The following is a 23,071-nucleotide window of genomic DNA, read 5'->3' as shown; positions in this document are numbered from 1 at the left end:
CTAACTTGCCAGTGCTTGTGTCTCTTCTTATTTTCTTCATTTGGATCCTTTTTCCATTCTTTAAAGGATGTTTTTTGGTTCTAATAGCCTCTTTCACTTCACCTTTTAACCATGCCTGCTCTCGTTTCTTCTTTCCAACATTGCTGATACATGAAATACATCTGGTCTGGGCTTCCACGATGGTATTTTTTAAATAACATCCATATCTGATTTCTAACCTTTGCAACTAATGTATACTAAGAAAATTTCTTTCCAAGTGAGATGCTTGAGGGATGAAGTCACAAGAGGTTCAAATGTAGGTTTCATCAAAGTGGAGAATACAACATTGAGGTCCCAAACCACTAAAGGAGGTTTAATGGGAGGTTTGGAATGAAATAGACCTGGAAACCAACAAGTGTGTAGCCAGAAGTTTATTGTTCAGAGAGGTGCGTGGAAAGCAGTGATACCACTGAGATGCACTCTGACTGAAGTGGTCTTTAGACCAGAGTTGGAGAGGTACAAAAGATAATGCAGAACTGATGACAAAGGAAGTGTCTGGAAGTATAGCTTGTTCAGAACACCAAAGGGTAAATCAAGTCCACTTGAAATGGTAGCAGTGTTGATATCAAGCAGCAAACCCTATAACCAGACAGATTAAAATTAAGCATGAAATCAAAGAGCACTATTAGGTGTTTTTTTTTATATATCTTGGATTTGTGTATGCTAGCCGAATAGGTTTGTACAGTATACCCTCTGCTCATTGGTTCATAAAAAGTATGTGTGATAGAGCCTAATAAAGTAAAATATGCTGGAAAATGCTATGTATTCACTTCTACCTTTTTATGTCTTTCCTTTTTGTATCTTCTCCTCCAGATGGTAAAAGCAATCCAGGTTTTGCGAATTCATCTGCTTGAGTTGGAGAAGGTGAATGAACTCTGCAAGGATTTTTGCAGTCGTTACATTGCTTGCTTGAAAACTAAAATGAACAGTGAGACTCTGCTAAGTGGAGACCCCGGAAGTCCATATTCCCCAGTTCAGCCCCAGGTAGATAACTGTAACTTATTCAAATAATGAAGGGTTTTGCTGAAAAATTTTAGACATATAGGAAAGTGCCGTAAATACTCAAATATAAACCAGGATTTTTGGGCCCAAAAATTGGCCCAAAAATGGGGGTCCTAGTTATATTCGGGCCAGCGCCCCCTCCCAGAATTATTGCAGGCCGCCACCAGCCTCTGCACCCTGTTCCCCCTCCCTGCCCTGTCCTCGTACCTCCTGTTCCGATCCCTGGTGGTCCAGAGGTGCAGTGGGCAGGAGCGAGCTTTCCGCACTCCTGCCCTGCTGAATATCAGCATATAGTCACAGTTAAGTGATTTAGGTGCACCCAAGCCTCTCTGGCCTGCTTAAATCGCTCTGAATATCAGTCCCTTTTTTCTTTGTGTAATGTGATTGCATGTAATGCAGTTATGATCTTGTATAGAAGTTTATAAGATAAACAGAGTGCTTCAGATAAATGCTTTTGATACAAAACTTTATCAGGAATTTAAGTCTGTAAATTTGGGAGGATAAGCTCCTTAGGATTTAGCCTCCCAGTGGAGATATAACTTCAGATGTCACTCCAAATAAGAACATAAGAATTTGCCTCCGCTGGGTCAGACCAGAGGTCCATCCCGCCCATCGGTCCGCTCCCGCGGTGGCCCTTCAGGCCTATCACCTATGCAGTGGTCCCTGACTATTCCTATAACCTACCTCAACTCCTATCTGTACCCCTCAATCCCTTTATCCAAACCTTCTTTGAAGCCCTGTAACGTGCTCTGGCCTATCACGGCCTCCAGAAGCGCGTTCCATGTGTCCACCACCCTCTGGGTAAAAAAGAACTTCCTAGCGTTTGTTCTAAACTTGCCCCCTTTTAATTTCTCCGAGTGCCCCCTTGTACTTGTGGTTCCCCACAGTGTGAAGAATCTGTCCCTGTCTACCTTTTCTATGCCTTTCAGGATTTTGAAGGTTTCTATCATGTCTCCTCTAAGTCTCCGCTTTTCCAGGGAGAATAGCCCCAGCTTTTTCAACCTGTCAGCATATGAGAAGTTTTCCATACCCTTTATCAGTTTAGTCGCTCTTCTCTGGACTCCCTCAAGTACTGCCATGTCCTTCTTGGGGTATGGTGACCAGTATTGGACACAGTACTCCAGATGCGGGCGCACCATTGCACGATACAGTGGCATGATGACTTCCTTCGTCCTGGCCGTGATACCCTTCTTAAAGATACCCAACATTTGGTTTGCTTTCCTTGAGGCTGTCGCGTATTGTGCCAATGCCTTCAATGTTATGTCTACCATCACCCCCAGATCTCTTTCAAGATTACTTACCTCTAGCAGTGATCCCCCCATTTTGTAGCTGAACATCGGGTTATTTTTCCCTACATGCATGACCTTGCATTTCTCTATGTGGCACAAAATCAGCCTTTTTTTTTCTTTTTACTTATGCAATTTTTCAATATACTGTATATGACAATATCAGTCACAAGGCAATTTTAACAATGCACATAGAATAAAAAGAAACCTTCACAGAGAAAAAAAAGCAAAATGCTCTCTTACACAAAGAAATAAGGAAATATCAATCTTACATACATTGTAATAATCAGACCACAATAAAAGGGGGAGACAAGAAAAGGCAGAAATAAGTAGAAACAAGGAAATAATTACAAAGAAAAAGGATGGTGCCTGAGAGAGATCTATCAAATTTAACCTTGAATGGAGATAGCAAGCATCCTATGGAGTACTAGTTGTAACTTGACCTTTGCCAGAAATAAAACTAAATAACTGTTGAGGTACAAATAACATATACTCCTTGATAAGTAACCACTCATTTACATGGGTATTTTAGAACTAACGTAGCACCCAACTGCAAGACTTGAGGTCTCAATAACAAAACTTGTTTCCGTCTGTCCTGGTTAACATTGATACATCAGGATACATTCTTATTTTAAATGTCATAAACAAAGTATCTCTTTATTTAAAAAAAACAATTTAAGCAACATTCTCTGTCTGAATCAATAAACAAACTGGTGCTTCCATGTCTGATCTTTTCTATAGGTAAAACCTGGTGAGTGGAACTTTGCTTCTTCTTCCCAGGAAGGTAATAAATCTTACAAAGAGGAGGATAAGAATCTTCTGGAATTTTTAATATCTCAGTTCAGTGTTCTCCCCAGAAATTTTTTCCAGCCGGTTGGCATGAAAAAGTAGCCAGGTGGGGCGGGACAGGGAAATTTGGTGGTGGGGAAAATTAAGGGCTCCTTTTACTAAGCTGCAATAGCGTTTTTAGCACGTGCAGAATTGCCATGCTACATGGCTAGAACTAACGCTAGCTCAATGTTGGCGTTAGTGTCTAGCATGTGCGGCAATTCTGTGCGAATTAAGCGCACGGTAAAGCCGCTATCGCAGCTTAGGAAAAGGAGCCCTAAATGTGTACTATTTGTATTAGTTAACTATTATTAGTTATTTTCCAACCTTTCTTAAGGTTTGACATTTGTTCCATAATATATATACAGTGGTGCCTCACACAACGGACGCCTCGCACAGCGCACGCTGCGCACAACGAACTTTATGTCTTGATTCGTACAACGAACTTCGTTTCACACAACGAAGTCGCCCGAGCTGCATCCTTCCGCGCAGGCACTGCGCTTAACTGCCCTCTCTCCGCCTGGCTCCCTCTTGCCCCCCCGACTCCCCGACACGATCGGGGCAAAAAGGAGCCCAAGCCCTCTTGCCCCGCCGATTCCCCAACTCCCCGACAATATCGGGCCAGGAGGGAGCCCAAGTCCTCCTGGCCACGGCGACCCCCTAACCCCACCCTGCACTACATTACGGGCAGGAGGGATCCCAGGCCCTCCTGCCCTCGACGCAAACCCCCCCTCCCCCCAACGACCGCCCCCCCCAAGAACCTCCAACCGCCCCCCCAGCCGACCCGCGACCCCCCTGGCCGACCCCCACGACACCCCCAACCCCCTTCCCCGTACCTTTCTGTAGTTGGCCGGACAGACGGGAGCCAAACCCGCCTGTCCGGCAGGCAGCCAACGACGGAATGAGGCCGGATTGGCCCATCCGTCCCAAAGCTCCGCCTACTGGTGGGGCCTAAGGCGCCTGGGCCAATCAGAATAGGCCCGGGAGCCTTAGGTCCCTCCTGGGGGCGGGGCCTGAGGCACATGGGCCCAACCCGACCATGTGCCTCAGGCCCTGCCCCCAGGAGGGACCTAAGGCTCCCGGTCCTATTCTGATTGGCCCAGGCGCCTTAGGCCCCACCAGTAGGCGGAGCTTTGGGACGGATGGGCCAATCCGGCCTCATTCCGTCGTTGGCTGCCTGCCGGACAGGCGGGTTTGGCTCCCGTCTGTCCGGCCAACTACAGAAAGGTACGGGGAAGGGGGTTGGGGGTGTCGTGGGGGTCGGCCAGGGGGGTCGCGGGTCGGCTGGGGGGGCGGTCAGAGGTTCTTGGGGGGGCGGTCGTTGGGGGGAGGGGGGGGTTGCGTCGAGGGCAGGAGGGCCTGGGATCCCTCCTGCCCGTAATGTAGTGCAGGGTGGGGTTAGGGGGTCGCCGTGGCCAGGAGGACTTGGGCTCCCTCCTGGCCCGATATTGTCGGGGAGTTGGGGAATCGGCGGGGCAAGAGGGCTTGGGCTCCCTTTTGCCCCGATCGTGTCGGGGAGTCGGGGGGGCAAGAGGGCTTGAGCTCCCTTTTGCCCCGATCGTGTCGGGGAGTCGGGGGGGCAAGAGGGCTTGAGCTCCCTCTTGCCCCGATCGTGTCGGGGAGTCGGGGGGGCAAGAGGGCTTGAGCTCCCTCTTGCCCCGATCGTGTCGGGGAGTCGGGGGGGCAAGAGGGCTTGAGCTCCCTCTTGCCCCGATCGTGTCGGGGAGTCGGGGGGGCAAGAGGGCTTGAGCTCCCTCTTGCCCGGTCGTGTCGGGGGTGCCAGGGACCACACGGAGTCACCCACCGTACCACCCGATTCGGGTAAGCGCAGGTATCGGTGGGTGGCTTATTTGCGGGGGGGTGCCTTATTTTACATTTTTTTCTAAAAAGGGGGGGCTGTCTTATTTGATGGCCCTGCCTTATCATCGGGGAAACACGGTAGAAAAAAAAAAAATGAACAGTTAAGTCCCAGTTTTTGCCGCTGAGACTCTGCCCTCTCTCACTGTAAAATTAGACTCTACTTAGTCTGTCTTTAAATTTAAAAAATGTGTGTTGTTTTAAAAAACAATTATGTTTTTAGATGTATCTAAATAAAAATAATAACCAAAAATTTATCTTTTTTTATGTCATCTTAGCATATTTTATGCTACAGAACGAATTATTTTTTTTAACATGTATTGTTATGGGAAAACGCGTTTCACATAACGAACTTTTCGCATAACAAACTTGCTCCTGGAACGAATTAAGTTCGTTGTGTGAGGCACCACTGTATTAAATTTAAGAAGTATCCAATTCTAGAAGTGAATAATTAGATATTTGCCCTTTTTCAAATGGTTTAGAGCAGCATCTCTCAAACTTTTTTAACTCCGGCACACTAAACGGAGCAAATGTTTTTTGTGGCATACTAAATGCAGCAAATGTTTTTCATGGCTGGAAAAAATTTCTGGGGAGAACACTGATGCCGTTAGTTTTCAAGGTCCAATCATGTCAAAGAATGATGCTTATCTGGGCAGTTGTATAATAAAATGAATGGATAAGATAACATGAGAAGTGAAATTGTCATGAATCGGAGGGATACATACCCTGTAGGTCCTAAAAGCAGGCTTGTGGATTAGATATAAACTATGAAGGCAGTGGCATACCTAGCATATGTGACATCCGAGGCCCATCATTTTTTTGACATCCCCCCCATCTGTATGAAAAACATGATCTTTAGTAACAATCCACACATCACACAAGAGTGTACCTAGGAAAAGGCAGCATCTTACATATTGCAGTGAGCAGTACATCAATACACCCATTGTAAAACTAAACAAGCCAGACTAGTACAGATCAATCCTACACAGTCAATCCTAACTGAAAACCATGTCTTTCGAACACACCTTCGCCTAGTATGGAATATGTAATCACAAACTAACCCCTCTCCCTTTTACAAAACTGTAATGTGGTTTTTAGCCATGGTGGTAACAGTTCAGACTCTCATAGAATTCTGAGCAATTACCACCATGGCCGGTGCTAAAAAAAACGCTCTACAGTTTTGTAAAAGGGAGGATAAAATAGAAAAACGTAGACAAAGGTTAAATTGAACCACCAAGAAGCTGGAATCTGCATACAATGCAACACCACAGAAACAGCGATGCATCTCCCCTAAAGCAAAAAAATAAATAAATCGAATTTTTTTCTACATTGTCTTCTCTGGTTTCTGCTTTCCTCATAGTCTTGACACTCTCTTCCTTTCATCCACTGTCTACCCTCTCTCTGCCCCTTCTATATGGCATCTTTTCACCTTGTATTCCTCTTCCTTCACCCCTATTATTCTGGCATTCATCTTCTTCCCTTCCCTCCTTCAATGGTCTGGCATCTCTCTCCTCTTCTTCCCTTCCCTCTCCCACACCCCCATAGTCTGGCATTTCACTCTCTCCTCTCCCTTCCCCCCACTTCCATCAGCATCTGCCCCCTTTCTTTCCCTCTAACCCAGTTCCATCCAGTATCCTTCCCCCTTATGTCTCTCTGCCCCCTTTCTCTCCCTCAACCACCCTTCCATACCACCCTGACCTCCTTTTTCTCCCTCCACCACCGTTCTATACTCCTCTCTCCCTCCAAACCAGCAAGGTCCCATGATGACTGCTTCTGTTGCCTCTGCCTCTGGAAGATGTAAGTGACGTTGGAGGGGATAGGCCGGCAGACACAGGGAGTTGCAGCAAGGTTCCGCAATGACTGCAGCTGCCGGTCCTCCCCTTCCGACGTCACTTACGTCTTCCAGAGGCAGAGGCGGCAAATGCAGTCATCGCGGGACCTTCCTGCACTTCAGTGCGGCTGCCGACTCTGCTTCAGAATAAGTACGGCAGCCGTGCTGAGGTGCAGGTGTCACTTAGAGCAGCTTGGAAGGTTCTGGATCCAGCCGGCTGGGTACCCCCCTAGGGCTGGCACCCGGGGCGGTCTGCCACTGTATGAGGGGACAAAAAATAATAGAAAGAATGGATAACTTGACCGATTTAGACATGTCATACAATTATAACCACAAAAATACGTCATAAAATGTAATTCTAAACTCAAAAGACTCCAGACGAAAAGCAGACTATAGAAAGGAAACCAGAAAAGACCAAACCCATAGTACTAAGATCCAAATGCTAAAATCGGACATGTCCATTACGAAGAGACGTGTGGATCATCGCTAATTATAACGAGTGAGTCTTTAAAATATGAGACAGTAACGGATAGCCAGACCTGGTGAACGGAAGTGACAAATACTGGAGTCAAAACCAGAGCACCTTGATGAAACTTGAAAATGGATACCTTGCATTTCTCGGCGTTGAAGCCCAGCTGCCAGGTAGATGACCAAAGTTCCAACAAAAACAAGTCCTGCGTCATACTATCGTGTAAATCAGAGCCGCTCACTATGTTACATAGTTTGGCGTCATGTTATTTTACCTTGAAGCCCCTGAGTCAGGTCCCTATGAATAAGTTGAAAAGGAGCGGGCCTAAGACTGAGCCCTGCAGTACTCCACTTGTCACTTCTGACGTTTTAGAGAGGGTACCGTTAACCACCACCCTCTGAAGTCTACCATTGGCTACTTTTTGGGCTTACGAGCTACTTTTAAAATGACCAAGTCAAAATGATCTACCAACAATAAAATTAAAAAAAAAAAAAAACACAGAGCACACTGTACGCAGAGAAAATGTTAATAATCATTCCTATTCCGGGGTTTTCTCAAAGAGGTCAAAGCAGATGACTCTATGCACTGTCACCTCATTAACAACCATACAAAAATAGACAAATATACCCCCTCCCTTTTTACTAAACTACAATAGCAGTTTTTAGCGCAGGGAGCTGCGCTGAATGCCCAGCGCTGCTCTTGACGCTCATAGGCTCCCTGCGCTAAAAACCCCTATTGTGGTTTAGTAAAAGGGGACCATAGTGTAAAATATAGACAGCAGATATAAATTCAGACACATTTTGATCAGTAAATTTAAAATAAAATCATTTTTCCTACCTTATTGTCTGGTGATTTCATGAGTCTCTGGTTGCACTTTCTTCTTCTGACTGTGCATCCAATCTTTCTTCCCTTCTTTCAGCCTGTATGCTTCCTCTCCTCCTGACCTTATTCCCCTCCCCCAGACTTTTTCTTCCTCTCTTCCTGCCCTTTCTTTCTTTCTCTCTTCATGCCCCCTTTCTTTTTTTCTGTTTCTCTTCCTGTCCTCTTACTTTCTTTCTCCTTGCCCTCCCCCAAGCCACTGCTAATGAGCAGGCCCCAAAGCCGCTGGCCGCCGCCCCCCACAAGCTCTCCTTACTTTGGGCCGACCAGCATTCCTCTTCCCGATGTCAATTCTGCCGTCGGAGAAGAAGGCTGATCGGCCCAAGATCACAATCGATTGGGGGAAATGCTGCCGGGTCCTGCCTTCACAGAAACTGAAAGTAGGCAGGACCCGGCAGCAAGAAGAGCAAATGGAAAGCTTCATTGATCTTTTTCCCGCCTTAGCCCGTAGCGAATTTATGCTTCGGGGATCTAACATGTGCGTGCCGGCTTCCCTTCTCTCCCCCCCCCGGACATAACTTCCGGTTTTGGAGGGACGAGAAGGGAAGCCGGCACACACACGTTAAAGCCCCAGAGCATAAGTTTGCTACGGCTAAGGTGAAATCTTCAAGCCAGCTTTTTTTTTTTATGTTGAGCAGCAGCAGAGGCAGCAGAATTTAGCTGGGCGGTCATCTAAATCAGTGTTTTTCAACCGCTGTTCCGCGGCACACTAGTGTGCCGCGAGATGTTGCCTGGTGTGCCGTACGGTCAGGGCCGCCATCAGAGCAGTACCACCAGTCTAGGGAGAGGGGCGGTCCGCCCCACGTGGACAGGAGAGAGCTGGACGGGGGACCCGCGGAGTTCAATACATCTCGAGCCGCGAGGCTCGTCTTCTGTTCCTGCCTGCCCTGCAGCTAACATATAGCCGATCGCAAGCGTTCCCCGATGTCAGCGCTGACGTCGGAGGGAGGGCTTAAGCAAAGCCTGCCCTCCGACGTCAGCGCTGACGTCGGAGAATACTTCCGTTCGGCTATTTGTGCGCGGCAGGGCAGGCAGGAAGCAGAAGACAAGCCTCGCGGCTCGAGATGTATTGAACTCCACGGGTTCCCTGTCCAGCTCTCTCCTGTCCACGTGGGGCGGACCGCCCCTCCCCCTAGACTGTGGCCTAGGACCCTGGGGGAGCCCGGGCCCCCTGTCAGCTCCGGGAAGGAAACAGAAGACAAGCCTCGCGGCTTGAGCTTCGTTTTGCTGAGAAAGTTGCAAAGATGGGCTGGGAGGCAAACACGGAACACAAAAGGGGGGAGGGAGTGCGTTTTGGACACAAGGCATGAACTTGGGAGAGAGGAAGAGAGGGAAAGAGATGCTGAGGTGGGGGAGGGAATGCGTTTTTGGACACAGAAGAAATGGACTTGGGAGAGAGGAAGGGAGGGAAAGAGATGCTGAGGTGGGGGAGGGAATGGGTTTTTGGACACAGAAGGCATGGACTTGGGAGAGAGGAAGGGAGGGAAAGCGATGCTGAGGTGGGGGAGGGAATGCGTTTTTGGACACAGAAGAAATGGACTTGGGAGAGAGGAAGGGAGGGAAAGAGATGCTGAGGTGGGGGAGGGAATGCGTTTTTGGACACAGAAGAAATGGACTTGGGAGAGAGGAAGGGAGGGAAAGAGATGCTGAGGTGGGGGAGGGAATGGGTTTTTGGACACAGAAGGCATGGACTTGGGAGAGAGGAAGGGAGGGAAAGAGATGCTGAGGTGGGGGAGGGAATGCGTTTTTGGACACAGAAGAAATGGACTTGGGAGAGAGGAAGGGAGGGAAAGAGATGCTGAGGTGGGGGAGGGAAGGCGTTTTTGGACACAGAAGGCATGGACTTGGGAGAGAGGAAGGGAGGGAAAGAGATGCTGAGGTGGGGGAGGGAATGCGTTTTTGGACACAGAAGAAATGGACTTGGGAGAGAGGAAGGGAGGGAAAGAGATGCTGAGGTGGGGGAGGGAATGAGTATTTGGAAACAGAAAGCATGGACTTTGGAGAGAGGAAGGGAGGGAAAGAGATGCTGAGGTGGGGGAGGGAATGAGTGTTTGGACACAGAAGAAATTGACTTGGGAGAGAGGAAGGGAGGGAAAGAGATGCTGAGGTGGGGGAGGGAATGAGTGTTTGGACACAGAAGGCATGGACTTTGGAGAGAGGAAGGGAGGGAAAGAGATGGTTGTGTACACGGGGAATAGAAGAAAGGAGAATTTTTGGTCATAGGGAGGGAGTGAGGTACAGATAGTGGCATACCAGGGTGGGGGGGCGGTCTGCCCCACCCCGGGTTTACGTCCCAAGGGGGTGCACAGCTGGCCACCCTCCAGTGTTGTCCCTAGGCCGGCAAACTGCGGCTCTTTAGCCACTTGAGTGCCACCGCCGCCATCGGGAACAGGCCGGCGCCAAGTTCTCCCTGCTTTTCCCTGTGGGGCCGGCCAACTCTTGCCACTCGCGTCAATTCTGACGTCGGAGAGGACGTTCTGGGCCAGCCAATCGCTGCCTGGCTGGCCTAGAACGTCCTCTCCGACGTTAGAATTGACGACGGGTGGCGAGAGTTGGTCGGCCCTGCGGGGAAGAGAAGCAGGGAGAACTCGGTGCCGGCCTGTTCCCGATGGCAGCAGTGGCAGCCTATTCCCCAGTGGCGGTGGCAGCATTATAAAATACTTTCTTTGTGTTTATTTGATTCCTATATATTTATATATAGTCAATATAGGCACAGTTAAATTTTTTAACTTTTTCTAATGATGGTGTGCCTCGTGATTTTTTTCATGAAACAAGTGTGCCTTTGCCCAAAAAAGGTTGAAAAACACTGATCTAAATTACCCGGCCGGACCGCCCAGCTGAAAGGCCCTAGGGAGAACACTGCAGTTAAAGATCTTCTAAATATGTCTTGAGCAGATGCTGAAAGTACCTGAGGAAAATTAATTAACCTGAGATTATATCTTCTAACTGCATTCTCCAAATTTTCCACTTTAAAATGTAAATTTCCACTATCAGGTTAAAGCTTGAGCCTCCAAAGTGTTCAGTTTAGTTCCATAAGCCACAAATTTAGATTCCATATTTGATATTCTATTTTTAATTTCCAAATTTTCTGAAAGAACCAATGTAAATCAAGAGGATAAGGCCTGTATCTGACTTGTCAGAGATAATGGCGTGGCTGAAATCACTTCCCATAATGTTTCTTTTTTTTTTTTTTTTAGTTCAATGTTTTTATTAAGATTTATGAAAAGATACAGTCCAAATACAAGTTCAAATACACGTTCAAATACATGTTCAACATCAGGACATTGAAGCTAAAAACGCTAAATGTAACACAACAACAACTACAATCAACTATAGTTGGGTCAAAACATTCGAAGAACTCCAAAGTATTTGGACTGCTTGTAAGAGAACAAGAAAGATAGAAAGAAAAGAGAAGGGGAAGAAAGAAATGAGGAAAGAGAGATAAAGAGAAGAAAAGAAGAAGAAAAGAAGAAGAAGAGGAAGACAGGAGTGTCTATAAAACAGAACGAACATAAGAGTCTAAGAATTTCCAGGGAGAGGTACAACGTGCCATGTTCATGGAAAGTCGAGCAATATTTTTCTTCTCATAAGCGTATGATTCAAATTTATGATACATGCTCAAAGAGTTCCACCAAAAAGTATAATCTAATGATGAAAAGGATTTCCAATTCTTTAATATGTGCATAAGGGCAGTCACAAACATAGTGTCAATAAGTTTAGGAGGACAATTCGAGAAAACAAAACAATTGTGTTGAGATCGAAGAATTATAATGTCCAAGGAAATTTCGTCCGAGCAGTTAGTAACACGCTTTATAGTGTCCCAAATGCGAGACCAGAAGGAGCGAACTGGAGTACAATGGAAGAGCATATGATCCAGGGTTCCGGTCTCTTTCATACAGTTCCAGCATACAGAGTCTTGTTTAAGATTAGCTTTCCACATCCGAAAAGGAGTCCATACTGCATTCCACATGATGAAGAACATTGACTGTGAAACTCTGGAGGATAAGAGAGGACGGTTTGTCGAGGACCAAAAAAGATCCCAGTCAACATCAGTAAGAGGGGTTGTTAGCATGGATTCCCAATGTTTCATGGAGTGAGAGGAAAAGATAAAGGAATTGTCCCTTAATATGCTGTAAAATAGAGAGATTGCTTTACCTTTCGATATAGCCAGTAAGGACCAGTGGCGTATAGTGTGAATGGACGACTCAAAATCGAAACATAGAGACAAAGAGGATATTGCTCCAGTAAGGGAGAGCCATTGAGAAAATGTGGAAGGAGGTAACGAATAGGTAGAGCAGAGTGTGTTGAAGGAAACAATAGACGTTTTGAGTAGTTATTTGATGAGGAAACCACAGCCCAGCCCGCTGCCACCGTTTCCATGAAAGTGATCTTCCATTAAGTTGAAGTTTGGGATTATTCCAAATAGACATGAATGGGCTATCTTTGATTGAAATTTCTGCTATCGCATCTAACAGATGAAGGGCGTGCTGCGTTGCACTCAATAGGGGGTATCTCCTCAAGTGTCTAGGGACTGGAATTGTTGTCAAACAGGAAACATGTAATGGTGTACATATAAAGCGTTCCATCTCAAACCAGGCCGGAGGGTCTTGGGAACAAGGGTCAGTGATCCAATAAGCTCCATATTTGGCCATTGATGCAATATAGTAAAAATAAAAATCAGGCAGGTTTAAACCGCCATGAACTTTAGAGGCTTTCAACTTAGCGAGGGCAATACGAGGCTTTTTCTTATTCCAAACAAATTCTGATATTTTTTTATTCAGCCAATGAAAAAATGTCTTCCTACATAGAGATGGGAGCATCGAAAGGGTATAATTTATTTGGGGGGTAAGAGTCATTTTGATGGAAGCAATCCTGCCCCACCAAGATAAATAAAGTGGAGACCAATGGGATGTCGTGTTCAGGACTAAGTTTTTAATTTTAGATAGGTTAAGATCCTGAGCGTGAGTTGGATCCTTATGTATTAAGACACCCAGGTACTTCACAGCCGCACGTGACCATGGGAAGGAGAATTGAGTAAGATCTGAGGGAGAGATATGATCATTAAGAGGGAAAATCTCCGATTTCTCCCAATTAACTGAGTATCCAGAGAGCAGGGAGTATTGAGAGACGATGTTAACGAGAGCAGGAAGGGAACTAACAGGATCTCGAATAAAGAGAAGGACATCATCGGCATAGGCCGCTAACTTGATGTGACGAGAGGAAGTGGAAATGCCTGTAATTGTGGGACATTGACGAATGGCCGAAAGGAGAGGTTCCAGAGCTAAATTGAATAATAAAGGGGAAAGCGAGCAACCTTGACGAGTACCCCTATGAAGTGAAAACTTGTTAGAAAGAGAATTATTGATTAAAATACGAGCTGCGGGTTGTCGTACAGGGTTTCAACCCTCTTCGTAAAGAATGGACCAAAATTATACCATTTCAGGATTCGAAAGAGAAAAGGCCATTCGACGCGATCGAAGGCCTTCTCAGCATCAACAGCCAGGCCAATTACAGGATCTGAGAGAGTTTTAGCGTGGGCATTAATGTGAAGGAAGAGGCGTAAATTGTCACCTATATACCGTTGCTTAATAAATCCTACTTGATCTTTAAGAATTAGAGAGGGGATCACCCTATTGAGTCTCAAGGAAAGAAGTTTTGCCATAATCTTATAATCTAAATTAAGAAGAGAAATGGGACGAAAGTTTTTAACCAAGGTGGGGTCTCTGTCAGGTTTGGGAATGACTACAATAGTAGCCTCAGTAAAATTAAATTGTTTATCTGGAGTAGAGTGAAGAAATTCGTAGTACGTGTGAAGATAAGGGGCCAAAAGAGTTCGAAATTGTTTGAAAAACTCATTAGAGCCATCCGGCCCCGGTGCTTTACCGTTGGGCAGGGATGTGATTGCAGCTTCAATCTCAGATATAGTGATGGGAGAGTCGAGCTCCAATTTCACAGAGTCTGATAAGGACGGGTGAACCAAGGGAGCAAGAAAAGAGTCTATCTCAGAGTCAGAGGCTAAGTATTTGGATTTATACAGGGTAGTGTAAAATTGTTCAAATTGAGAGGAAATCAGAGACCTAGTCTTGAACATCTGCCCTAACGGGTCTTGAACTGCCGTAATATGCAAATGTTTAGATTTAGTTTTAAGGTATCTGGCCAAAGGACGACCCATAAGGTTGTCACCCATGTAATGACCCGAGGATGAAATAAAAATATCTCTCCTGGCTGTACAGGAAACCAAAGTATTGTATTCGTATTTAAGATTTTGAATACGCTGATGTATGGATGGATCATATAAATGGGCAGACATATGTTGTAATTCTAGCGTTTTGATAGAGGATCCTAATTCCTTCTCTTTCTGCACGGATTGTTTCTTTTTCCAGGAGGCGAGCTTGATTAATTCACCTCTAATGGAGGCTTTGTAAGCCTCCCAAACAATGGAAGGGGAAACCTCAGGATCTTTAGAATTAAATTCAAAGAATTTGGTGGTGAAAGATCTTATTTTTTCAGCTATTTCATTATCTAAGAGTAAAGTATTATTCAGTCTCCAAGAGGGAGACTCTTTGCGAGGCGTAGAAAGAAGTAGGTGCAGAGAAATGGCCGCATGATCTGTAAGAGAGATCTGGTGAATAATGGTGTTTGTAAGGTCATGAGTTAGAGAGGAGGATAGAAGAAAGAAGTCTATTCTCGTATATGTATTGTGCGGAGGTGAAAAGTGAGAGTACTCCCTACCCTTTGGATTGAACAACCGCCAGGGATCCACTAGTGAAAAAGTATCTTTGAGGGCATGTAAGGCCGTGAAGGACCCGGATTTTGAAGGTTTACAGGATGATGATCTATCAATATAAATATCTTGAACTTGATTGAAGTCGCCTCCTAATATTAGAGAACAAGATCCATATTCCATCAGTACCATCTGAAGATCATGAAAAAATTCTGGATGATCTAAAACTGGAGCATAAATATTAAGAAATACAAAATCCACTGAGTGCAACGCAGCATGTACCAAACACCATCTACCCTCTGAATCTGTTTTAGAGGAATGAATGATAGGAGAGAGTTTATCATTAAGCAATATTGATACCCCATTTTTTTTACGCTGAGTGGCAGGAGAATATAGATGAGTGGAATATCCCTTAAGTTGGAATTTCAAAGCGGCAGCAGGCGTGAGGTGGGTCTCCTGTAGAAAAACCACATCAGGGTGTTTATTGGAAATATAATTGGCTATCTTTTTCCTCTTAATAGGGTGGTTCAAACCATTCACATTAAAAGAAAAAACATGTAGGTCAGTCATAAAACATAATAAGTAGCATTATAATACAGCAGATTCTACTCATGCTCAGAAAAAACAGATATTCAACATAATAATTAGAAATGCAAAGGACACTCCTATCCAAAAGCAGAGGAAAGAAAAACAGAGAGAGAAAAGAAAAGAAGGAGAAAAGGTTAGAAATGTCAGCACGCAATGTAGTCAGAAAGGACCCCATTGCTATGCGTGTAGTATAACAGTTCAAGGGTGCTTCTGTGAGCACAGAGATATAGCACAGATGAAACAACTAGCAAACCTCACACCCATAAAATATCAAAAACATGAAATTGATGTGCCTGTCAGAAAAACAGATAAATGCATTTACATCAATAAAGGGGAAAAAGCAGATTAACCAACAGCAGCCCTCCACTTCAGCGCATTTTCAAAGAGTCAAGAAAGGCTGCTAATTCATCCGGCTCTGTATATGAAGTAGTGTGATTGTTGTAGGTGACTTTCATCCTGGCCGGATACATGAGACCATATTTGGCACCTATGTCTTTGAGCTCCTGGCGATGAGACAAAAATGCCTTTCTTTTCAGTGCTGTAGTTTTAGCCAGATCGGGAACAATGAAGAGCTTCTTGCCCTGGTGAAGCAGCTGGGGTTTGGATTTTGCAGTTGTAAGGATCTGTAAAGTGTGTTGAAATCTAAGCAGCTTAGCTACAATGGGACGAGGTGCAGTAGCATGTGCAGAGAGATGAGAGGGCACGCGGTGAGCACGTTCTATTTCCAATGGAGGAGAGAAAGTTAGACCCAGTATTTTAGGCAGAAAATCAGACAGGAAGGAAATCATATCAGAGCCCTCTGTTGATTCAGGTAATCCTATGATCCTCAGATTAGACCTTCTGCTGCGATTAGAAAGATCCTCAATGTCCCGTTGCAGATTAGTAATCAATTTAGCATGTGTTTGTACCAGTGCTTGTGTAGACTGCAGATTCGCCATTTTTTCTTCCAGGGCGTCAAGGTGGTGGCGCGCATCTACAAACTGCGAATTCAGCGCTTCAATTTCCCCTCTGAGTAATTTCGTTTCCTCGACCTGCTCCTGCACTATCGATCGAATTGAACGCATTTCTCTAAGGAGCAGGTCGAACGAAGCCTCGTCTCCTTTGAGCGCCATTTTCTCCGGCGTGCTCGGCGTGCTCGGGTCAGGCTTAGGCCTCTTTCCACCGAGCGGCGCAGGTGCGGCAGACTCCGTTTTAGTCGGCTTCGGAGGTGACATTTATATAGTTAATTGAAGGCAGTGTCATTAGTCACGGCGGTTTTTGATTTTTTTTTTCCCCAAAAAGGCACTTTAATAGAAAAATCAGGTATGGTGTGGAGGAGCAGTTATCACATGCGTGCGCTCCTCGTGGCAGTTAGGCTCCGCCCCCTTCCCATAATGTTTCTAAATTAAAGACCTTAGGTCTTCGCAATGCAAGTACATCCATTCCACAACCCTTTAAGGAAGTCAGTACCTGATTCCATTGCAGAGATAAATAACTTCTTTGACTATGAGCTGAGATGTTGCTGCAAATTTTCTATCAGTGTTCTTGATGATTTTCCCAATTCCACTTCAACTGCGGATTTCACTTCTCCCTCACTGCCCTGGTGTACAGGGGAAACACCTTATTCTTTAGCAACTCTCCAGACCGGCATAGGTTAATCTTACAAGTGGGCATGGATATAGAAGTGGACATGGATATAGAATTAGTCGAAGACACTGAGAATATCACTTTGCGTGGAGACACAGTATTGTTAGGAGACTTCAATATGCCTGATGTGGATTGGAACAATCTTTCCGCTATGACCAGCGGCAGCAGGAAGCTATTAACCTCTATAAAGGGAGCGAGACTCAGACAAATGGTATTAGAGCCCACTAGGGATCGGGCGATACTAGACCTAATACTCACCAACGGAGAAAGTGTCACAGAGGTCTTGGTAGGCGATACGTTGGCTTCCAGTGACCATAACATGATATGGTCCAACCTCAGGAAAGGTTTCACTAAGTCAAGCACATCGACCAAGGTCCTTAACTTTAAGGACACAAACTTCGAAAGCATGGGAGATTTCGTCCATCGGGCACTGCAAAACCATGCCAAAACAGATAATTTAGAGGTAATACAATACAAAATACTATACGTACTTGTATTGCAAGACCTCGCTCATTTAGAGCAGTTACTACACTACTACAGCATCAGAGAGAGAAGAACCATTGGCTCAGTTGTGATGATATGACGCGTGTATACTGTATGTACTCATATTGCAAGACTTTGCTTGTTTAGAACAGTCACTACACTCTTGCAGTGTCAGAAAGAGAAGAACCATAGGCTCAGTTGTGATGTGTATATACTGTTTGTACTTGTATTGCAAGACATTGCTTGTATATCAAATTAAGCAAAACATTTTATTAAATTTTGTCTTGCAAAACACTTGCAAACCAAGTTACTGTACTTGCAATCCAAGGTTTTACTATATCTTTCTTTTTCTCTCCCCATATTATTACAACTTGCAATAATTATCATACTAAATGTTAGCAAAAGTATATTAATATATATCCTTCAAAAGTTATTTCATTTCTCACATAGGCTAAAAGTCCACTTTTTGAGGCTTCTTTTAACTCCTAACTCCCACTCAGTTGTAAAGTACCCATGTCTGTTTTATCATTCCCTCCGAGAAATTCCCTAACCCCTATTTGTCCTGTTTTCTGTTTTAATTAAATTGTAAGCTCTGTTAAGCAGGGATTGTCTCTTGTTTAATGTACAGTGCTGTGTACATCTAGCAGTGCTATAGAAATAATAATTAATAGTAGTAGTTGTAAAAAGCAATTACAAGGTTAGTTTTTGGCTGTAGGGCATTTTGGGGGGTAGCGGGGACATTGAAGGCCAGTAGTCTTTTAGGAATAGGTAAGTTGTAAGGGGATAGATGTGTGGATATTGGCAGTTTGAGGCAGTTGCAGAGTTAGGTTTTAGGGTTGGGGCAGTTTATGGGAGTGGGAGGCCTGTTATGAGCTGGTAGATTTTTTTGTGGGGGAGGGGTAGTTTGGGGTGTGGGTGGCAGTTGTGGGCAGGGCCAGATTAACGAATAGGGCCCAAAACTGTCAGGGGCGGCCCGTTGATGGAGGGCAAACAGATGAGGCGATGGGCCCCCCCCCCCCCAATATTAACGGCAACATGGGCCCGGGCTTTCTCTCCCCGGCATTGGCGCTCCCTTGTGGGTCCCCTCCCCCCCCGGTGCTCAGCCTATAGCTTGTCTTTGAAGACGGAAGTAGCAAGTTGCCTCCAACTTCCTTTGCTGTGGTGGGTGTGGGTGACCTCAAAGACAAAGCAGATGGAGGAGAAGGAAGCGGATTGGGTTTCTGAGAGGCTGAACCTGCGGGGGCCGTGCCTGATTAGCTGTCTCTCGCTACGGCTTGCATCTCATTCGCATCTCTGTGTTTGGGGCTCACCGGCAAATCTTCTCTTGTCCAGTCCCAACTTTGCCATTGACCTCGCGTGAGTCTGAGAAAGGAGGGCACAAGCCTACAAAGAATCTCGCAGAGCCTTACTTGACACTGTACGCAGCTTAAATGGGCAACTGTCTATGTGCCTTGAAACTTTAGTTTACTGTTGTGATTTGGAGGAGGGGGGAGGCTTTCCTTTTTTTGTTTCCATTTCATTTTATTTATTTTTAATAAGAGACAGGTTCAGCCTGGAGTAAGCAGCCATGGTTCTGTGTGGCAGAGGAGATGGGGACATAGAAAGCGGCCACAGCAGAGAAAACAGGACCGGCCAGAGGAAACAGCCGGCAGGCAGAGAGCTGCAATCCTGGGCAGCTCTGCTTATAATTAATACTGGCTAGCAGAGATGGCAAAGGGGTGAGGAAAGGACAAAGAACAGCTGCATGCTGATTGGGAGCTTGGGGAAGGGAAACTAGATAGACAGGAGTAAGGGAGGGCAGAAAGAGAAACAGGAGCAAGAGGGTCAGGGAGAGAGATAGGAGCAAAGGAAGGCAGGGAAACAGGAGCAGTTCCCTCAGGGCAGGAAAAGACATAAACCTAGTGGCATAGCCATGGGTTGGCCCAGGCCCACCCAGCAGCCGAACATCTCTGATCTAACTGGAAGGGATCCCCAGATCCTGCTAGCTAAAAACTCCAAAAACCTCTTCCTCCTGCTTATTTTTTAAAGTTCAGATCTTCACCATCAGCAAGCAGCATAACTGATACTGTTCAAACCAGCCGCACTGCTTTCCATCAGACACAACTTCTTGTTTGCATAGATTGTCAGAAACACTGTATTAGTCACGCTGGTTGCTGCCAATGAAGATATGAATCCTAAAAGGTACACGGTCACGGTGGCAACAGAGGAGTTGAGAGACCAGATCACCCAGGTGAGAGAGGAAGAGACTAGATTGCCTGTTGGGTGGTGTTCTTATGCCCACCCACTTGGATTTCTGGCTACCCAAAATTGGGTGTTGGAGAGAGGGTGGAAGAGAGATGGGGAAGATGCTAGAGGGGGAAAGAGAGAGAGAAATGGGGAGAAGGGGGAAATTTTGCATTTGGATAGGAGGACAAGGAGAGGGAAAATGCACATGGAAGGAAGGGAGAAAATCTACATTTTTTTTTTTTTAAGTTTTTTATTGATTTTTTCATATATCAACAAGTGTTATAAATTTTTCCATACAATTGTCTTGACAATACACTTGAATTCTCTATAATGTACTTTATATAAACCATATTTTATATTATTCTTCTTATGAATTTATATAACATATATATTGTAATAATTTTATTAATTATTATTTAATTATGAACCCTTTTCCCTCCCTTTATTACATTAATTTCATATAAGATTATCATGTATTATAATACATTATTTATAATGTATTATAAAGAGAATAAATTCCTTACCCCTTCCCTCCCTCCCTTCTTTAACCATTATCTTATTATGGGAAAAAATTAAAATCATTCATTGCAAAAATCTGTTAATGGTCCCCAAATCCTCTTGAACTTATCCATATATCCTTTTTGTGTTGCAAATGTACGCTCCATCTTATATATGTGGCAAACTGAGTTCCACCAAAAATTATAGTTCAATCTGTCATAATTTTTCCAATTATGTGTAATTTGCTGTACTGCTACTCCAGTCAATATAAATAAAAGTTTATTGTTATTTGATGAAATTTGACTTCGAGCTCTCATTGCAGTACCAAATAAAATCGTATCATATGTCAAGGCTACTGGATTTTCTATCATCCTATTAATTTGAGGCCAAATTGATTTCCAAAATATTAATATGAATGGACAATAGAATAAAAGATGATTTAATGTCCCTGGTTCAAGATGACAATGCCAGCATCTATTAGACTTAGAGCTATCAATTCTATGTAAACGTGTAGGGGTCCATAAAGCTCTATGTAAAATAAAAAACCAAGTTTGTCTCATAGAAGCTGACAATGTACATCTTAACCTCCAAGACCAAAGTCGTGGCCATTGAGATGCATTAATCTGATGCTTAATCTCAATGCTCCAAATATCTCTAAGACCATTTTTTTTCTTTTTATGTACGAATCCAGATATCAATTTATACCACATTGCGGCCTGGTGACCCATGGAATCTATCTGAAAACATAAGAATTCCATACTATGATAGTTATTAAGATTTTTCCATTCAGGGAACCCTACCTGAATGGCCTGCTTCAATTGCATCCATTTGAAATATTGTGATTTATTCAAACTGAATTTATTTTGCAATTGTGAAAATTCAAGCAGTTTACCTTTATTTATTACATCCTCTAAAATCCGAATTCCAGCAATCATCCAATGTTTCCAGATAATTTTAAAACCGCCAACTTTGATCTTTGGATTGAGCCATATTGTTTGAGTCATTGATTTAGTTATTGGAATAGGAGTTAGATTACTTATAGTTTTCCAAGTATCAACAAATATTTTGTGATCCTTATATAACCTTGGCATTTGAATACTGATAACATGACTCAGACGTAAAGGAAACATTAATCTCCATTCTAACCAGAACCAATCTGGTATATGTTCAATGGGCTCTGGGAGGATCCAATACATACCATGACGCATAATATAGGCTTGATGGTACCTATAAAAATTTGGAAAATTTACCCCTCCCTCCGCGATTGGTCTTTGTAAAGATACTAGAGCAATTCTGGGGGGTTTTCCAAGCCAAATAAATTTTGTTAACATCTTATCCAATTTTTTGTAAAAAGACCCCTGAAAAAAAATTGGTATCATACCCATTTGGTAACAAACTACTGGTAATATCATCATTTTTACAGTTTGTATTCTCCCCCACCAAGATATGCATAAAGGATTCCATTGTTCACACATTTCTGACACTTTTTGTAATAAATTTTTTTCATTAATTTTCATAGTCTCATCTATAGTTTTTGTAATCCAAATTCCTAAGTATTTTAATCCTTCTTCTTTCCAAATAAAATAAAATGAGTCAAATAAACTTTTTGTACAATGTACATTGAGTGGAAGCACTTCTGATTTATTCCAGTTTATTTTATAGCCTGAAAATTTTCCAAATTTTTCAATTAATTCAAGCAAATTTGGAATGGTTGTTTCCGGATTTCTCAAATAAAGTAAAATATCATCCGCATATGCTGATAGTTTATATTCTCTATCTGAATGCGGAATACCCTGTATCTCCTTTACCTGTTCTATAGCTAATAACAAGGGTTCCAACACAATATCAAAAAGCAAAGGAGATAGTGGACATCCTTGTCTAACCCCCCTCTGTAGAATAAATCTTTCTGAAAAATTATTATTGATATATAATCTAGCAACAGGGGAGCTATACAATGCTTATTTGTATAAAACCGGATCCTATACCAAACCATTCCATTGCCTGAAACATGAAGGACCATTCCACTCTATCAAAAGCTTTTTCAGCATCTAATGAAATAGAGAATGCAGGGTCATTAATGGATTTTGTCAAATATAACATGTGATGTGCTAATCTAGTATTATGAGATGAATGTCTTTGAGCAACAAAACCTGTTTGATGCATATCTATAATGAAAGGGAGAGCTTTAGCCAATCTTAATGCTAATGCCTTAGTTAAAATTTTTCCATCCACATTTATTAAAGAAATAGGTCTATAATTTAGAGGGGGAGGAGAGAGAGGGAGCAAGGAAGAGGGGAGATGTACTGCACATGAAGGAAAGGGAAGAAGAAAAGGTAAACAGATTTGAGAAGGAGGCAGAAAAATTGAAGACAGCTAAAGGTGAAAGATCCATTCCCATCTTTTTATCTGTCTGTTTGGCACTGAACAAGAAATAAGGTGAGAAAAGAAATAGCAGATGGGAAGGAGGCCTGGGGGAAGAGGGATGCCAAGATCATGAGAGGGAGGGAAAGAAAGGAGATATCAGGCCATGGAGGGGGAGGCAGAGATGGAAGAGAAGGAGAGATGCTAGGACATGGGGGAGGAAAGGAAAGGAAATAGAAATGCCAGACCAGAACAATGGAGAGGAGGGTGAAGCTGAGATGAATCATGTGCAAAGGAGAGAAGGAGCACAGGCTAGACAGTTTATTGAAGGGAAATAGAAAGAGGGGAGAGGGCGGATGATGGAAGGAAGAGAA

The 23,071-nt window shown here is 44.0% G+C and overlaps 1 protein-coding gene across 4 annotated transcripts in view; it reads left to right on the top strand.

Moving 5' to 3' along the window:
- PKNOX1 (PBX/knotted 1 homeobox 1) overlaps window positions 1–23,071 on the top strand; it is a 388,408-nt gene that overhangs the window by 307,307 nt on the left and 58,030 nt on the right. For all 4 annotated transcript variants that reach the window (XM_033942740.1, XM_033942741.1, XM_033942742.1 and 1 more), the window contains one exon: window positions 853–1,023. In XM_033942740.1, the coding sequence (XP_033798631.1) occupies window positions 853–1,023 (171 nt within the window). The remainder of the gene's footprint in view (window positions 1–852; window positions 1,024–23,071) is intronic.

Source organism: Geotrypetes seraphini, chromosome 4 (assembly GCF_902459505.1).
Source record: "Geotrypetes seraphini chromosome 4, aGeoSer1.1, whole genome shotgun sequence".
In the NCBI taxonomy this organism is placed as follows: Eukaryota; Metazoa; Chordata; class Amphibia; order Gymnophiona; family Dermophiidae; genus Geotrypetes; species Geotrypetes seraphini.
This window is presented reverse-complemented; position numbering and strand designations above follow the sequence as displayed.